Here is a 17,421-nt window from a genome sequence, read left to right as displayed (position 1 = left end):
AAAATAAACGGGGTCCCTGCCCGGATGTCGCCATCTTTACTAAGGGACAATAAGTCCGAAGCTATAACGCAACTTGTTATAAATGATGAAACTGGCGATATCTTGACTTTATAATGATTCCGAGTGCAGATTGAAGCGCCTCGCCACACGGAGCATCCTGCGCCGGGTCACGATGCCGAATAACACAAGCTTAGAATGCGTTAGGGTGAGAAATGGTCAGAGAGCGGGGCTCAGGCGCCATGTTTACTTTGGGTGACGCCAGTGCTCTGCCATTTTCCTCCGCCTCTGGTTGTCAAGAAGATGGCAGCTTCCAGGCAGGCATGAGAGGAAATACTTCTTCACAAATCGAATGAATTTGGATTATTACCGCAAGAGAAGACCACATACCCGTGCTTTTGCATTTACTGCATCGAAGTAGGTGAGTGGGGGGTGGAAATGCGCTCGGCTTTTTCGGTTTGTTATGTTTTGTTGTGGCAAGCCGCCCGGCCATTTTTCTTGTGGGAGCTGTAGAAGTAGGCCGATTGTCGAAAGATGGCTGCTTCCAGAGACGGCATGAAACATAATAACACTCTGTTTATGCGCTTTAACTCAGTCTAGCTGCACCCCAACAGTGTTGTTGTAACTACGTCTGTACCAGGTGATGAATGCATATCAAATCAGCGTGAAAGTACTTTGCATTTAATTGTGAAATCTGGGGACGCTTTGACAGATGCGAGCCGCAAAGCTAACGCTGCTAGCTTGGGCAAATTCGGCTGAGCAGCTAGCCGCTAGTGCTAACGGACCCCAGCTAACATTTGAATCCGTTTGACCACCGCGATTGTATTCATCATTGTTTTCCTCTGTGAGTTGTTGGATGTGGATTCTGATATGTGGTTTTCATAATACCCATAGCGATTAGAGGGAGTTTTGAGCATTTTCCGATGTTATTAACCGCGCCAAAGTGGAAACAGAACATGCTAAGCTTGCTAGCTACAATATGGCGACTCCCACAGCGGCATGAAAATAGCCGACGCTCGCTAGCGGATTTAGCTGTGGATTAAGTGTGTATTGCAGCTGTGCTTTGTTCGACTTCGTGTGCCCGCAGCTTACTTGTTAAATGTGTTTCTACTGTAGCGTATTTATTTGCCGGTGTGGCTAGCTAGCTATGTTGCATTTTTCTTTTTCGATGGCTTCCGCCATTTTTCAGACTGGTAGCGGTGTTAGCGGGGGTTTGTTTGGCTGCAAGATGGCTGCTTCCATGGATTGAATTCAATGGGCAGAAACAACTAAGGCATAACTTGTGTTGTGGGGGAGATTCCATGGCCCTCTCAGCACAGCTGCAGCACCAGAGCAATATTTACAGACACATATGAGTAAATGCTTGAAAGCTCCCCCGCTTATTGTTATATCAGTGCCGGGATGTGCTCGGTTTACCGGAGCTAGCTGTGTTAGCTGTGCTATGCACTAACTGTTTCCGAAGTTGCCCACAGCGATACACCAGATGCTACTGTTCAGCGGCTTCGACCATTAGCCTGGGAACAACAACGTTACATAAAGAGTCGAGACCAATGCTGCTTTATTGTTCCCTGTGACAGAAGTCATGTCTGCCCCTGGCTCCGCGGTGTCTGGGACCACGGTGTCGGTTCTGCAGCCGCGGTGGAAGCGGGTCCTCGGATGGTCCGGTCCAGTTCCCCGGCCCAGGCATGGACACAGAGCCGTGGCTATAAAGGAGCTGATGGTTGTCTTTGGTGGTGGGAACGAAGGGATCGTGGATGAATTGCATGTATACAACACCGGTAAGTGTAACTTTCTGTGTATAACTATAACTATTGTTTTCTTATCTAAGCCCTTTGTTTCCATTAGCCTGTACATTAATGTGAAATGATATACATCGTGTATAGAACTGGAGTCTTCACCCGGGGACAGTGTAATTCAGTTTTTAAAGATCCATCAGTGATGTGCAGAACTTGACTGTACAGGCCTCAGTAGGCCAAGCGGATCCGACCGGACTCAATTTGTCCCCCTCTGCTGGAGAAGGGCGCGTACTACATGTAAAAAAGGCGGGCTAAAATAAAATGGATGGTTCTGGTTGGTTTAAACAAATCTTCTGCCCCAATTTCCTGCACACAAACCAATAAGAACATGCAAATTCCCCAAATCTGGTCCGTGTATCCAATCCTCAAATACAGCTTGTTATGTATGTTCCATTTTAATAAGACTGTTGTTTACAGGTTGTACCAGCCAGGAATTTGCAGCCTTGTTTACATCTCAACAGACTTCTTTCACCATATGAATGACCTGCTTTCATTGCACCTCCAGTACTAACTTCATGTCCTTATTATGTTTTTAATTTTTTAGCAACAAACCAGTGGTTTATCCCAGCAGTCCGTGGTGATATCCCCCCTGGTTGTGCTGCGTATGGTTTTGTCTGTGATGGCACACGATTGCTGGTGTTTGGTGGAATGGTGGAGTATGGAAAGTACAGCAACGACCTCTATGAACTACAGGTAATCTGTCTGTTTAAGAAAATATCTCTATTTTGATATCCACATCAAGAAAATTACATGTTCCTGAATCAAATTTATAAGATGGGCCTACAAGCTTTAATATTGTTCAGCCTATATTTATATATGTTAGTTTTACTTTCGGTAGCTGTTGTGTATTACATGCAAGCAAATGTGTAGTTGGACATGTTTACAACACAAACATTGCTCGTATGGAGCAGGGGCCTGTGCTCCCTGTGGGATCAAAGCCAACTGAACGTTATCTGTTTGCATGTTTACATATAAGCGTGTCCCTTCATATCAGAGATTGCTGATGTAGAAACACAATTAAAGGAAAATGGAAAACATTATTATACAAATGCATTGTTTCATCTCATAAGTTTCAGAACTGTACATGTTAATGTGCGTGCACTCAGGTGGGGTTTAGCTTCAGACAGTAAGTTCACGGACACAGTGGTTGAAGGAAACTTTCAATCCTGATTTGTGAAGTGTAGAGGGTTGTGTTGCATAATAGTATTCTGTTCATTCTGACAGTGTACTCCATAGAACTACATTTAATGGCAGATTTAAGTCATTTATTTTAAGGGGTCAGGGAAAAAATATGTTTTTGAGGCATATGATTCTTCCTGAGGGGCTCACTTATATTTTATTAGAATTACATTGTTGTCTGAAGTAATATACTGCTGACTAAACAGTAAATACACAACAGGTACTTTCACTTTCTGTTCCCTAATTATATGTGACAGGTGTGATGTATTTGACCTACTTGTAAAAGCTGTGTCCTGTAAATGCATTTGAAGTTACAAATACTGTACATACATATACATATATATTGGCCCTGTCTTGTTGTGTCCTTTGGAGTCCAGATGGCACTGGGAAATAATTGAATGAACTAGTGTTTTTGTTTAAAGTCTGCGACTCAAATTAAACACAGGAAAAGTTGTTTCATTATATTCAGATTGACAGAATGAGAAATGAGGTCAACTTGGGACTTGTTTTTACACTTTCTGCTAACCCCTAATGAACTGATATGTTATTTTGACCATGCTGACACAGGCCAGCAGATGGGAATGGAAGAAATTGAAAGCAAAAAACCCGAAGAATGGGCCCCCTCCTTGTCCTCGTCTTGGCCACAGTTTTTCACTGGTTGGCAACAAGTGCTACCTGTTTGGTGGATTGGCCAATGACAGCGAGGATCCTAAAAACAACATTCCCAGGTATACCAAGATATTTGTTGTTTGACTCGTTGAGATTAAACTGTACTTACACCAAGAGCCTGAGTGTGACATATCTGTGTTTTTCATGCTCAGATACCTAAACGATCTGTACACACTGGAGCTTCGTGCTGGTTCCAGTGTGGTTGGATGGGATATTCCAATCACCTACGGAGTTTTGCCTCCTCCCCGTGAGAGCCACACTGCTGTGGTTTACACAGAAAAGACGAGCAGGAAATCTCGCCTCATAATCTATGGAGGGATGAGTGGATGTCGTCTTGGAGATCTGTGGACACTCGATATTGGTAGGTCACTAAGATGAGATTTGAAAATAGCAGCACAAAAATTGATAAATAAATAAATGCCCCTCTGGCAGCCCATAGAGAGGATGTTGTTATTTACACCCAGTCATCCCAAATGCAATTAACCATCATCACCCTGCCAATCCCACACTTTCATGAGGTAATACAAGGTTAATGTGTGCAATAATATGTGTGAAATTGCCTGAACTGTAATGCTTTAATTTATTTTCTTGGATTAAAGAATGAATTGGTGCAGTTGTCTAACATCCAACTTTGTGTCATTGTCCCCAGATACCCTGACATGGAACAAACCATCAGTAAACGGCACAGCGCCACTTCCCAGAAGTCTTCACTCTGCCACCACCATCACAAACAAGTGAGACAGCTGCTTCACGTTGCCAGCAACATATTAATGGCTGCTTTTAATCATGTTTGAATTCCCTTTAGAACAGGCTGTGCTCTGTACCAAAATATCTACCTTTTCCCAATTCCTTCTGCAGGATGTATGTTTTTGGAGGATGGGTTCCTCTGGTGATGGATGATGTCAAAGTGGCCACACATGAGAAAGAGTGGAAGTGCACAAACACTCTAGCCTGCCTAAATCTTGGTTTGTCTAACTCCATATTAATGATCTCAGAATTAACTTTTAATAACAAATGAGTAAATGGCCTTCACTGATGTTAATTCTGTATCATATGTTTGTTTCCAGACTCCATGTGTTGGGAGACAGTGTTGATGGATACTCTTGAAGACAATATCCCCAGAGCCCGCGCTGGCCATTGTGCTGTGGCCATCAATTCCAGACTTTATGTTTGGAGTGGCCGTGATGGGTATCGTAAAGCTTGGAACAACCAAGTCTGCTGTAAAGACCTCTGGTACCTGGAAACAGGTATGTGTGCTGCATCATTATAGATTTTTCCATTCAGAATCATTTCAGTGGCTCAGATTGTCTAACAATATTGTTGTTAAATCTTTGCCCTCCTCAGAGCGGCCACATGCCCCTGCCAGGGTGCAGTTAGTCCGTGCCAACACAAACTCGCTGGAGGTTAGCTGGGGTGCAGTCTCCACTGCGGACACCTACTTATTGCAGCTACAGAAGTATGACATCCCAGCAACTCCAGCTGCAGCCTCACCTGCCATGAGCGCAAACCCTTCTCAGCCTCTGAACTCTCCAAGGAGCCCTGCCCTGGCTGTAGCAGCACCCTCTGCTCAGAACCTGCCACAGACAGGTATCACTTCTACTGATTCATTTTGTTTCTGATTCTTCCCTGTTCATTCTTGACACAAAATCAGGAAGTTAAACAACTGCAAAAACTGTGCACAAGTCTCACCATTGATTTCCTTATTTTACAGCTATTTTGAAAGTTGCAGCCCAGCAATCTGCAACCGGCACATCTGTTGTCACAGTCCGCCCCAGCCAGCCTGGGAAATCCCCTATCACTTTGACATCTCTTCCTCCGGGTGTCCGAATGGTAGTGCCAGCCCAGACCACCCAAGGATCGGTACGCAAACAATTTTCAACGCATCTGGTTGTGAGTAAACGCTATTGTGAGTTATTTATTCAAATAATCAATTGTCTTCAATGGCTGTGTAATTTTTCTTTTTCCAGCCAATTGGCAGTAGTCCTCAGATGAGTGGCATGGCAGCTTTAGCTGCAGCAGCCGCAGCAACACAGAAGATCCCTCCCTCCTCTGCAGGCACCCTACTCAATGTTCCTGCGGGTGCCACCATTCTCAAAACGGTAGCCGTTTCCCCTGGCACAACCACAATGAAAATGGCCTCTCCCCTCATGGTACAGAGCTCACTTATCATTCTCTCTTCTAACACTGTGTGCATTCTGACCTTCACGGATCAATTTTTAAATCAATGTTGTGCTTTGTAGGTCAGTAACCCGGCCACCCGGATGCTGAAGACTGCTGCAGCTCAGGTGGGCACAGGAACTGCATCCTCTCCCACCACCACCCGACCCATCATCACTGTGCACAAGTCCGGTGCAGTCACAGTAGCCCAGCAGGCTCAGGTGGTAACCACTGTTGTGGGAGGAGTCACTAAGACCATCACCCTGGTCAAGAGTCCCCTCAGCATGGGCAGCGGTGGCACTCTGGTAAGAAAACAAGACTCTTAAGCACAATGTAATACTGAAACATCACTCTGAGAACACTTGGTGCTTTCACACGCATGCTGTAAATCATGGGTTCTGTAAATCCCTTTTCACACAGTCTTTGTGTTTGTGTGGGGGTGTTTTGTTTTCTTATGTCATGTCACAAGACAGTGACAACATGCACTGAGTTAGAACCAGTAGGGAGTAAGTAAAGGTTGCCCTGCAGTGACTGTTGTAGAACTCAAAGAAAACAGGGAGCATGATGTTAATGATCTGCATGACCGCCGATCAATAAGAACTGGAATGAATCTTAGAGCCACCAGTTTAGTGGTCCACCTACCCACTGAACTCCCTGTACTGTCTGGTGTTTTCTGGTGACTCATGAACTTGAGTCTCTCTCCTATGTCGGCAGATCTCCAACCTTGGCAAGATGATGTCTGTGGTACAAACCAAGCCAGTTCAGACTTCAGCTGTCACTGGCCATGCTTCAACTAACCCTCTCGCACAGCTCATACAGGTCAGCTATCTGCATGAGTGCACAAAAAAACAGGAGCTGGCATTAAACTCCTGAGACAGGCGCCAGATGACTTGCTCCAGACAGTTTTGATGATGTGTGCCTCTCTCCACAGTCAAAGGGTCCCCTTCCAGCAGGCACCATCCTGAAGCTTGTGACCTCTGCTGACGGCAAGCCCACAACCATCATCACCACTTCCCAGGCTGGAGGAACAGGAAACAAGCCCACTATCCTCAACATTAGCGGCGTCTCTCCCGCCACCACTAAGCAGGGCACCACCATCATTAAGACTATCCCCATGTCAGCCATCATGGGCCAGTCCGGAGCCACAGGTCCAAACACACTCTCATTTACCGTGATACAACTACAAACCTCAACCTGCACATTATTACTGTAATAAATTAAGTGATGTTTATAAAAGTTTGAGTAGTAACAACTCTTCAACAAGATGAATATTTGAGAGAAAATATTTTCTGCTTTAATTATCAAGTTGATTTCCAGGCATGTGGAGAAGATATGATACGATAAAAGGAGTCTTTTAATCTTGTTATTTATATTTTAAGCACATTGATATTTGAGAGCCGAGCAGTAAGTCATACGCTGCTAACTTACTTCCTGCCTCTGCCATTGTGCATGTGTGAAAAGTAAAGTCTGTACCCAATTCTCTGGACTTAATCTGCAGGTCATGTCTGAAAATGGCTTTAGGGAGTTAATTTTAAACTTCATTTGTACTTATCTTTTCATATCAGGTAACCAAGTGCTTCTAACCAATTAATATTAAACCGAAAAAAACTGATCAAGACATAATCAGATAAAAATTTATATCAGTCGTTCTATTGTCCACACAGGCGTGTCAAGCAGTGGAGGCATGAAATCGCCTATCACAATTCTGACCACGAAGGTGATGACCTCTGGAACTCCCGGTAAAATCATCACTGCCATGCCCAAACTTGGTACTGCAGCCGGCCAGCAGGGAATGACACAGGTAAACTGACGCCATATGTGAGCTAAGTTTTGTAGATGTCATCTTTGTGGTAAAGGACTTGTTCTGCCCATTAATGAAGCAACTGAGAAAACAAACTCTGAATTTTCTATCTAAAGGTGGTTTTGAAGGGGGCCCCCGGACAACCAGGAACCATTTTGCGTACGGTGCCCATGAGCTCAATGGGTGGTGTTCGACTTGTTACACCTGTGACGGTGTCTGGTGTGAAGCCCACTGTCACAACTCTGGTTGTGAAGGGGACTACTGGTAAGAATAGTCATGTTTATAAGTGCTTAAAAACCTCATCAAATATTCTGTTTTTTGTGGATCTTTTTTTCTCTCCCTCCCTGTTTTTCTTATATACCTATATACCTATATTCATTAAGGCCACTTCTCTTCCTTGTAGGTGTCACCACTCTTGGAACAGTCACTGGCACCGTTTCCAGCAGCCTGGCAGGAGGCACGGTGGACAGCTCCAAAGCCTCTCTAGTCACCCCCATCACCACGCTAGGAACCATCTCGACCCTGTCCAGCCAGGTCATCAGCCCAGCTGCCATAACTGTGTCAGCTGCTCAGACCAGCCTGACCTCTGCCACCACTCTGGCCTCTTCTACCATCACAGTGCAGGTAGGCCCCGTTATCTTGTCATCTGGCTCAATGTAGCATTTCTTATCATCTGGAAGTTCGTGGCATCAGTTTGCAACATAAGAATTTATACAACCTAAAAGCAAAGTTCAATCCAAGTATTTATTTATGTGTGACACTACAACTCGACTGAAATTGCTGTCCTCTTCTCAGAACCAGCCAACACAGGTGACTTTAATCACAACTCCGAGTGGAGTAGAAGCTCAACCAGTGCAGGATCTACCGGTTTCCATCCTGGCTTCACCAACCTCCGAGCAGCCCAGTTCCACTGAGGCTGGAGCAGCTGGAGAGGGATCTGGGACCGTCACCCTGGTCTGCTCCAACCCACCCTGTGAAACCCACGAGACAGGGACCACAAACACAGCCACCACCTCCTCGGCCACAATGGGTGCTGGACAGGTCTGCTCCAACCCACCTTGTGAGACCCATGAAACCGGAACCACCAACACAGCCACCACCGCTTCTGCTACGATGGGAGGCAAGCAGGTCTGTTCTAACCCACCATGTGAGACCCATGAAACGGGAACCACCAACACAGCCACGACTGCATCGTCAAACATGTCCACGCCCCGTATGTGCTCCAACCCACCGTGCGAGACCCACGAAACTGGGACAACTAACACAGCTACCACAGCATCCGCTAACATGGGTGGGTCCCAGCAGGTGTGCTCCAATCCACCCTGTGAAACCCACGTGACAGGAACCACCAACACAGCCACTCAGGCATCGTCTAGCATGAACGCAGGCCAGACAGGCACCGTGCAGAGGGCGTGCTCCAACCCACCCTGCGAAACCCATGAGACAGGGACCACCAACACCCCGTCTACAGCAACCTCCAGTATGGGAGGCGACCAGACCAACACAGCAACAGGGACGGTCCAGAGGGTGTGCTCCAACCCACCATGTGAAACTCACGAGACCGGGACCACCAACACAGCCACCACTGCGACCTGCAGCATGGAGACAGGCGAAGGCACAGGTTTGAATTATTGCTGATGTTATTCAAAAGTTTTCTATGTTCTTAATCTTCTACTAACACACACACAGCAAAAGTAGTTTCACAAATGCTGACTTGCCAATGGTAAAAACTTGCCTTATTTTCAGGAAATTGAAAGGCGTTAATGAGGATCACAGTTTAATTATGTATTTGTATCCTACCAGCAGCCCAGCAGACAGAGGAAGGAGCTGAAGGTACCAGCAGCACGGAAGTAGCCTCTACTACTGCAGCAACAGGCACAGCCGCCGCTGCTGCTGCCCCCGCCACCACCACCACCACCACCGCCCAGGGCAGGGCCATCACTACTGTCACTCAGTCTACACCAGCCCCAGGGCCCTCTGTACCGGTAAGAATAGTGAATACTACTAACCCTTACCATAGCTCAGTGCTGCATGTGTGCATCTGATGATGTAATGTAATTAAAAAATATATATATTTTCTTTCCAGTCAATTTCATCAATCACAGAGGGTGTGAGTACTGCCGCCAGCTCTACAGAGGAACCGATGCAAACTAATGAGGCAGTATCAGCAGAAGCTGCGACAGCAGAGGAGGGAGCTACTGCTATGGAGACACAAGCAGAAGTAAATACAGTACCATGTCACACAAAGCCAGTGTTGGCTCCACATTATGAAATTCCAAATTATGAGTGCCTTTTTCAATCATTTGATGGAACTTCTGTGATCTATCAGGGAGAAGCAGCGGCGACAGATCTGAATCTGCCCTCAGAGCTGATGTCCGAGGGTCAGGGAACTACACTAATGGTGACAGGGCTGTCGGACGAGGAGCTGGCTGTGACCGCAGCAGCAGAGGCCGCTGCTCAGGCAGCAGCCACTGAAGAAGCCCAGGCCCTCGCTATCCAGGCTGTCCTCCAGGCAGCTCAGCAAGCTGTAATGAGTAAGTTTAACCATAAGCTTGTACAGCAAGTCTTTTTCTGCTAACTCAATTGTAATTTTTAAAGAGTGGCCTCAAGGGACAAAGTCTGGACATAGTCAATCGGAAAAAAGACAGGGAGTGCAGTTTTCTTTTTTACTTGTAGCTAACAACTGGATGGTCCTCAGGAGAACAAGCTCTGCAAATTCAACAAAGATCTTGTTTCTCATAAAGACGCCACGGCTGTGGAATGAATGAATCCCTAAATATTCTCCATGTCTCCAGATGACGGTGATTCGGCTGGAGAGAGCCAGCAGCCCACGACCATCCCCATCATGCTGACCCAGCAGGGGCTGGCAGCGCTGGTGCAGCAGCAGCAGCAGCTGCAGGAGGCTCAGGCTGCAGCCCAGCAGGCCAGCGTTGATGCCAGCTTACCCACGGAGGGACTCGCCCCGGCCGACAGCCTCAACGACCCCTCCGTCGAGAGCAACGGACACAACGAGCTGGCTGCCGCAGTCACCAGTGCTGTAGCATCTCTGCTGCCACGTACTACTGCTGAGAGTAAGACTTCTTGTTTGTTTTTGTAGTTTGGATTTTGCTTAGTACAATAGGCTGACTTTTTTTGTATTCCGCCTTTCTCTCTACAGCACTTGCTCCATCAAGCACCTTTGCACCCTCTGTGTCGGTGGCAAGTCCCGCCAAGCTGCAAGCAGCAGCTGCTCTAGCAGAAGTCGCCAATGGCATAGAGGGAGAGGTGAGTCCTTGTACAATTATTGAACTTGGTCCACACAGACATTTTTATATATTTTTTAAATGAATGAGCCTTTTCTTTTTTTGTTCTATACAGAAGCAAGCTCCTCAGCCTACCCCAGTGAAACCAATTGTAAAGAAAGAGAATCAGTGGTTTGATGTTGGAATCGTAAAAGTGACGAATATGGTTGTCACCCACTTCTATGTGCCAGCGGATGATTCTCATGGAGATGTAAGTATCACAGGAGGCTTCCTTCGTGGTCAGATAACTGCATGTAAAGTTTCCCAGTGCACATCTAATATCCTACTTTTTCTGTTTGCAAGGATGACTCTGGAGTCATGCCAGACTACAGCCAGATGAAGAAAATGGAGTTGCAGCCTGGAACAGCTTATAAGTTCCGTGTTGCTGGAATCAACGCTTGCGGTCGCGGATCATTCTCAGAGATTTCAGCTTTCAAGACTTGCTTACCAGGCTTCCCAGGCGCCCCATGCGCCATCAAAATCAGCAAGGTAACACTCCAGTGATACATATCTCCCCCCCCCTGTTGTCTTGTTTTTGTTGGGAGTCTACTATAACACGGGATAATCTCACAAGCCGTGCTTTCAGGGACTGATTAGTATCTATTCACTTTTCCTCCTCAGAGCCCAGATGGTGCCCACCTGACCTGGGAGCCCCCCTCTGTGACATCAGGGAAGATCATCGAATACTCCGTGTACCTTGCCATCCAGAGCAACCAGACAGCGGAAGCCAAGGCCTCCACCCCAGCCCAGCTAGCCTTCATGCGTGTGTACTGTGGACCCAACCCGTCGTGCTTGGTGCAGTCGTCCAGCCTCTCCAACGCCCACATCGACTACACCACCAAGCCTGCCATCATCTTCCGCATCGCCGCCCGCAACGAGAAGGGCTATGGTCCTGCCACGCAAGTCCGATGGCTGCAAGGTGAGCACGGCATATCAAAAGCTAACACTCGAATGTGAATATTTAACAAAGGGACAGATTTTTAACAAATGTGGTGCTTCCTAGAATCTGGCAAGGATGCTGCCTCAGCAAAACCGGCCCCCAAAAGACCAGGCACCTCTCCTGATACGTAAGTACAGTGTTGACATTTCATACTGTGCATACAGGCTCCACCTTGACGTGACACTGATGAAGGAAAAACATGCAATGCTTACTCTGGATTTATGTGTGCTTCACAGTAAGGCTACTGGTCCAAAGAAAGCAAGGACGGACCAGTGAGGTTGCCCAGAGACCCCTCCCAGTCTTTTGTCCTTTTTCCACTCGCTGTCTTTTTATCAGGAAGACTGACCTTCACCCTTCCTCCACCTCCTCATCCTCCTCATCTCCTAATCTCATCTTCCACCCTCAAGTCTCAGACCAAGACAGCAGTGGAGGCAGAACAACCGTATGAAGCCGAGATGAAAGTCAATCTGAGATGTTTTCTGTAGATAAAAACCCTCCTTCCTCCTCGTTCTGTTGGTCGTACTATTTTTAGAGCAACAAAAACTTAGAGCACATTATCTTTTTTTCAGCCACATCCTCTTCCATCCTTTAACATCTATTTTTGGCTTGTTTCAGTAGTTGAGCAGTATAGAGAAGCATTTACATATTTCACAAACTGGGAGTCAGCCTGAGCGCAATGTTACCTTTTTATTTTTTTGTCTTTGTTTGTGAATCCTGGCGGGATGTAGAGAGAGACTACATGAAATGGTGTACAGTGTTGGAAAAAAGGCTTTGGAGGCATTAGATTAGATGAGAGGAGAAATCGGTATGGAAACAAATAAAGCACTTGTCCTCGATGACAGAGGACATCATTTTTTCCTTTCTTTTTTGCTCCAAACAAATTTGCATCATCAAGAGCCAAGTCTGTATAATCATCGTACTGGACTCCAGTCTCCTGGTATTGTCATCACTGCGCTTTTTTTCCCCCGATATGAGGACTGGTGGCCGACACTTTGAAGTGGACAAAGAAAAGAACAACAGAGGAAGAGATTTGTGGAGAATGAACGACATGACAGACTTTGCTAGAATTGAGACTTGCAGCACACACAGAAAAAAAACTTGCAAAAATCTTCCCAAAAAATTAGCAAGCAATGACGCAGATCTTGTGTAGTTTATTTTTGTATTTTTTAAGCTTTTTTTCTCCTGTGTGTATGTGTATGTTGTGTGCATTTTTAAAAGCATCACTTTTTTTAACTGTTGTCCATCCCCATAGTTTGTGTTTGTGGGAAGATTGGTGGCTGTGTTGAGGTTGCCACTATATTTTTAAAGAAAAAAAACATCTTCATTCAGTTGGTCGTATGTTCCTGTTGTTAACAGATTGAGGCGAAAGAGAGAAAGACTTTTGTATTTGTTCCAAGTAGAACCGAAGAGGTTACAGGACTGAAGGGAACTTTGAAGTGGACCCAGGGAGAGGAGAGTTTTTACTTTTGTTTACTACTCATTGCTTGTGTTGCTCTGTTTGCCAAACATGGAATTTCTGCCGGGGGGGTAGGTAGGTGGACAGAAGAACACCAGATGTTTGCATACCTTTCCCCCTGAATCCCCCAAATCAGTTGTCCTACGCTTTTTATGCTCATGAATGTGGTGTCTCACCTCTTCTTTAATTTTTAGAATGGCAAATTATATTAGTAGACCTATTTTCCCTATCCTATTGATGTATGTGAATCCATTTAATAAATTTTAATTTTTTTCCTTCCCTGGCTCTGTATTTCAGACTACAGATGGTGTGCAAGCTAACTGATGTGTAAACCCGTATGTCTTGGGAAGAAAGCTTACACAGTCGGAGTGTACTCACTTGTAAATTAGTTCGTTCATAGAGCAAGAATAAAACAAAGAAAAAAAAACATCTTGGCCTTTTATATAATTACCTGTAACAAACTGTTTTTACATGTTGGTCATCTCTTGATTGCCTTTTGTGTCTTTACTTATAAAAGAAACAAATATATATATATATAAATATATATAGTCTCCCTGATTGTTCTAATTTGCTTCTGTCAAGATGATTCACTGTAGGAGTCTGAATCACTGCTCGGTTCATTGCAGTACGAACTTGTACAGGGAGGAGGTTTCTGAGCGGACATGAGTGTAAATCTACTTTTTAAAGGGTGAATTCAGTTGTTGATGGTAACGGCCAGAGAGGATGATCAGAGCCGAGGTTTTCCGCTTGCCGCCTTTTCTCCGGCTCGCGCCTCGGCTTCCGTTTGTGGTTTTCTCCCTGATTTTTCTTTCTAGAGACAAAACTTTTCTCTTCATATGCATTCATGATTTTGTGCGTGTCCGTGTGTCTGTTGAACAAAACTAGACATGCATGCAAAAGCAGTGTATTTTAGTAGTGATGCCTTAAGTTAGACCATAAGCTGAAGGTTCTCAAAAAAAGAAAAAACATTTAATGAGTTTGTTCCCTCTCTCCATGTGGTATACAATTGTGTCCTTTCCTTCCACAGTACCTTTGCTGGGTCACTATTTTTGCACCCTCGTTAGATAGGTCATCATCAGCAGTGCCGAGGTCTCTCTGAACTTTCCCTCCCACGCGGGGACGAGTGCTGCTCTCAGCACTCACAGGTGTTGCGAGTTTCTGTCGGCTGTTTGCAGGTTATCTGGAAATGTCCTGTATTTTCCAATGTGTGTTTTTTGTACTGTAGGGAGTAATGTATCTTTTATCATCAAAAAATAAACATGTTAAACAGAGAGGGAGGTTTGATGTCTTTCTTCTCTCAAATACAAAACAGAAAACAATAAATGAAAGTAAATCACCTGTTGTAGTCCGCTCTGAGCCGCTTTCAAAAACGGCTTCTCTACGCCCACATCTTCTTTGGCACTGCCTTCAAAGAAGTCTGCTCCGATTTCCTCACACCACTGCTTAGCCGTCCTGCAAGACACCTGCAGGAGGAGACAATGAGAACTGGCACACCATGAAATATGACAACAGAATCTGACATCACAAATCATACATACAATATAGACAAAAACAACAGGTCGGTGAGCTCTACTCTGGAAAGTAAAGACTTCGACTCTGCACCCAAAAGCTTTTTAAAGCATGTTTTTAAATATGTTAAATAGGTAAATCAGTTGTCTTGTTCAACTTCACCAGTTTACAAAGATATGAAACCGAAATGCATCAAATCCTCTGCAACCACAGAATGTTTACAAATTATTGCTCTAAAAACGTAGATGTTATTCATCAATTATTAGAAATAGTTGTAGATTGATCCATCTAAACACCAGCGAACACACAATATAATTATTTTTTTTTAAATATTAAGAGTCCTGTCGTGTTTTTATTCATCTACAGTGCGTAAGTCAGATCACCATTTCTTTTTTCCTTTTATATTTCTGCAGTGAGAACCAGACAATCATACCAAGGATTGTTTGGCCTTGAGTGCACTCTAAGGAGTTCCATTTTAGTTTTTATATTTTTATATTTCATATTATAAATATAGTATACTCTCATCATTCTGGATATTAGTGAAGAAACACATTAACTAAAGGGTGTTTTATAGGCTTTTTCCTGAAATGCATCAAACTTGTGTGTCAAGTGTTTGTTGAATTGTTCTCAATAGAGCACAAACATTCACCAATGCCCAAACAGTCCCCTTTAAATTCACTTCACACATTCATAGTGTCAGCTCCCTAAATGTACCTGTGTTTTTTCACCAAGAACCATGGATTATTGTCTGGAAAATAGTGAAAATGTTGTAAAAATGAAGAGTTAAATTTGTTTTAAAATCTGCATTGCCCCCTGATCCGGATCGACATTAAAATGGTATGGTTTCTTTCCTGATATACATAGCATCCTTACCCCAAGTTTTATTGTTGATTTTAAAGATAGTTTGTGACATACAACATAGAAATGAATGGACAGGTAGGAAAACATAACCTCCTTGACGGAGTGTTACTTATCAACTGATGTGACTGACCTCCCGGTCACCCAGGTCACTCTTGTTGCCAATAACGATAAAAGGGAAGTCAGCTGGGTCCTGGGGCTCGGCCTGGAACAGAAACTCTTTCCTCCAAAGCTCCAGGGCAGAGAAACTGGCTTTGGACGTGACATCGAAGACCAGCATGCAGCAGTGAGCTCCTCTGTACAGAGGTGTACCCAGAGACTGGAACCTCTCTGTTCCAGCTGTGTCCCACAGCTGGAACAGGGAGAGGGAGAAGATAAGATAAGATAAGATGAGATGAGATGAGATGTACCTTTAATAATCCTCTGTACAGGAAATTCCCAATTGTCAAAGCAGCACAATGGAGAAAACGCACAATGGGAAATGTAATACACAATATACAATATACATTGTATGCAGCAGTCTTTCTTGGATAGTGGATTTTAGACTGTGGGTGCTGTGGCGTTGATTAGTCTGATGGCTGATGGCACAAAGGAGCCCCCCCAAGCACTGTGAGGGATGTGGCTGGACGAGTCTGTGGCTGCATCGGTTCAACAGAGAGGGGAGGAGAGGGATGGACCCTGATGGCTTTTAGTAGCAATGCAGGATGTCAAAGTTGAAACTCTCCACATGATACAGAGAAATGAACATGCATCAGTGTCCTGCTCCTGAACATGAGGTCAGACAGTAGAGTTACCTGCAGAGTGACTGTGGCTCCATCTAGGTTCACCGTCTTAGAGAGGAAGTCCGTTCCTATTGTGGCCCGGTACATGTTGGTGAAGCGGTGATTCACATATCTGTTCATGAAGGAGGATTTACCCACCCTGAGTAAACACACACACGCACGCACGCACGCACACACACACACACACACACACACACACACACACACACACACACACACACACGCACACACACACGCACACGCACACGCACACGCACACGCACACACACACACACACACACACACACACACACACACACACACACAGTCAAGTTTCCATGACATTACATAGGCTTGATTTTCAGGAAACTTAAGCTAAATTTAACCAAATTGTAACTACTAACCTTGATCTTAACCAAACTTTAAAACATGTCCTCAATTTAAAGATTTATGTTATTGGGATTTGATTTCAAATTTAGTTCCACACAACATGAGTACCTGGACCACACGTACACAAACACACACACACACACACACGCACACAAACACACACGCACACACAGCAGGTAAAGGTGCAGCACACTCAAATCTATCTCCTCCAACATAAACTCTTCTTCTTCCTGCTCCACACCTTTAAACACAGATTATAACCCGTTCCCATAGATGATCCATGTGGATTAAAACTCCTGTCAGCATAAATCTCTACAGTCTCAGAAACTGAAAGTTAGCTCGATGAAGCGATAAAGCAAACAATTAATTTCATGAAGTGATATGCTGAGACACAAGCTGAGAGTCTTTACCCAGAGTTTCCTATGAGGACCACTTTCACAGATACACCCGCTTTCCCTTCGCTCATGTTCACGGTCGTTTCCTCCGGAGCTCCAGCTGCTGGCGAGTCCTTCAAGTGCTGCTCGGGATTTTCACTTTCGATTGTTTGACGTACGCTTTGAGCATAGGCTTTGAGTCCAAGTTCTTTTTAATTAGGGCCCATGTTAAAAACTAGAGCGGTCATAAATC

The 17,421-nt window shown here is 44.9% G+C and overlaps 2 protein-coding genes across 6 annotated transcripts; one reads left to right on the top strand and one right to left on the bottom strand.

Moving 5' to 3' along the window:
• Positions 1–291: 291 nt before the first annotated feature.
• On the top strand, positions 292–14,549 carry hcfc1a (host cell factor C1a). Of its 3 annotated transcripts, none has more exons than XM_061070699.1 (28): positions 292–418; positions 1,575–1,775; positions 2,338–2,486; positions 3,540–3,700; positions 3,794–4,002; positions 4,291–4,375; positions 4,500–4,606; positions 4,709–4,888; positions 4,986–5,228; positions 5,353–5,501; positions 5,609–5,791; positions 5,882–6,103; positions 6,513–6,617; positions 6,730–6,946; positions 7,463–7,599; positions 7,716–7,863; positions 8,003–8,223; positions 8,395–9,220; positions 9,406–9,584; positions 9,686–9,820; positions 9,929–10,133; positions 10,395–10,670; positions 10,757–10,863; positions 10,957–11,091; positions 11,184–11,369; positions 11,502–11,799; positions 11,884–11,947; positions 12,057–14,549. In XM_061070699.1, the coding sequence occupies exons 2-28, from the start codon at positions 1,580–1,582 to the stop codon at positions 12,094–12,096; spliced, it is 5,163 nt and encodes a 1,720-aa protein (XP_060926682.1). In that variant the 5' UTR covers positions 292–418; positions 1,575–1,579; the 3' UTR covers positions 12,097–14,549. The 3 variants fall into 3 exon arrangements, with proteins under 3 accessions (XP_060926682.1, XP_060926681.1, XP_060926680.1); XM_061070698.1 differs by having other exon boundaries at positions 9,403–9,584; XM_061070697.1 differs by having other exon boundaries at positions 5,353–5,531; positions 9,403–9,584.
• Positions 12,489–17,303, bottom strand: si:dkey-13a21.4 (uncharacterized protein LOC494576 homolog). 3 transcript variants are annotated; one of them, XR_009678214.1, is made up of 6 exons: positions 17,205–17,303; positions 16,438–16,564; positions 15,777–15,995; positions 14,614–14,739; positions 14,307–14,495; positions 12,745–12,810 (listed from the first exon to the last, which is right to left on the bottom strand). XR_009678214.1 is itself a non-coding variant. In XM_061070700.1 (5 exons), the coding sequence occupies exons 1-5, from the start codon at positions 17,258–17,260 to the stop codon at positions 12,601–12,603; spliced, it is 738 nt and encodes a 245-aa protein (XP_060926683.1). In that variant the 5' UTR covers positions 17,261–17,303; the 3' UTR covers positions 12,489–12,600. The 3 variants fall into 3 exon arrangements, 2 of the variants coding, with proteins under 2 accessions (XP_060926683.1, XP_060926684.1); XM_061070700.1 differs by lacking the exon at positions 14,307–14,495 and having other exon boundaries at positions 12,489–12,810; XM_061070701.1 differs by lacking the exon at positions 12,745–12,810 and having other exon boundaries at positions 14,224–14,495.
• Positions 17,304–17,421: the final 118 nt, after the last annotated feature.

This window comes from Limanda limanda, chromosome 4, assembly GCF_963576545.1.
Source record: "Limanda limanda chromosome 4, fLimLim1.1, whole genome shotgun sequence".
Taxonomy (NCBI): domain Eukaryota; kingdom Metazoa; phylum Chordata; class Actinopteri; order Pleuronectiformes; family Pleuronectidae; genus Limanda; species Limanda limanda.
The sequence above is the reverse complement of the archived record's forward strand: the minus strand, read 5'-3'. Positions and strand labels throughout refer to the sequence as shown.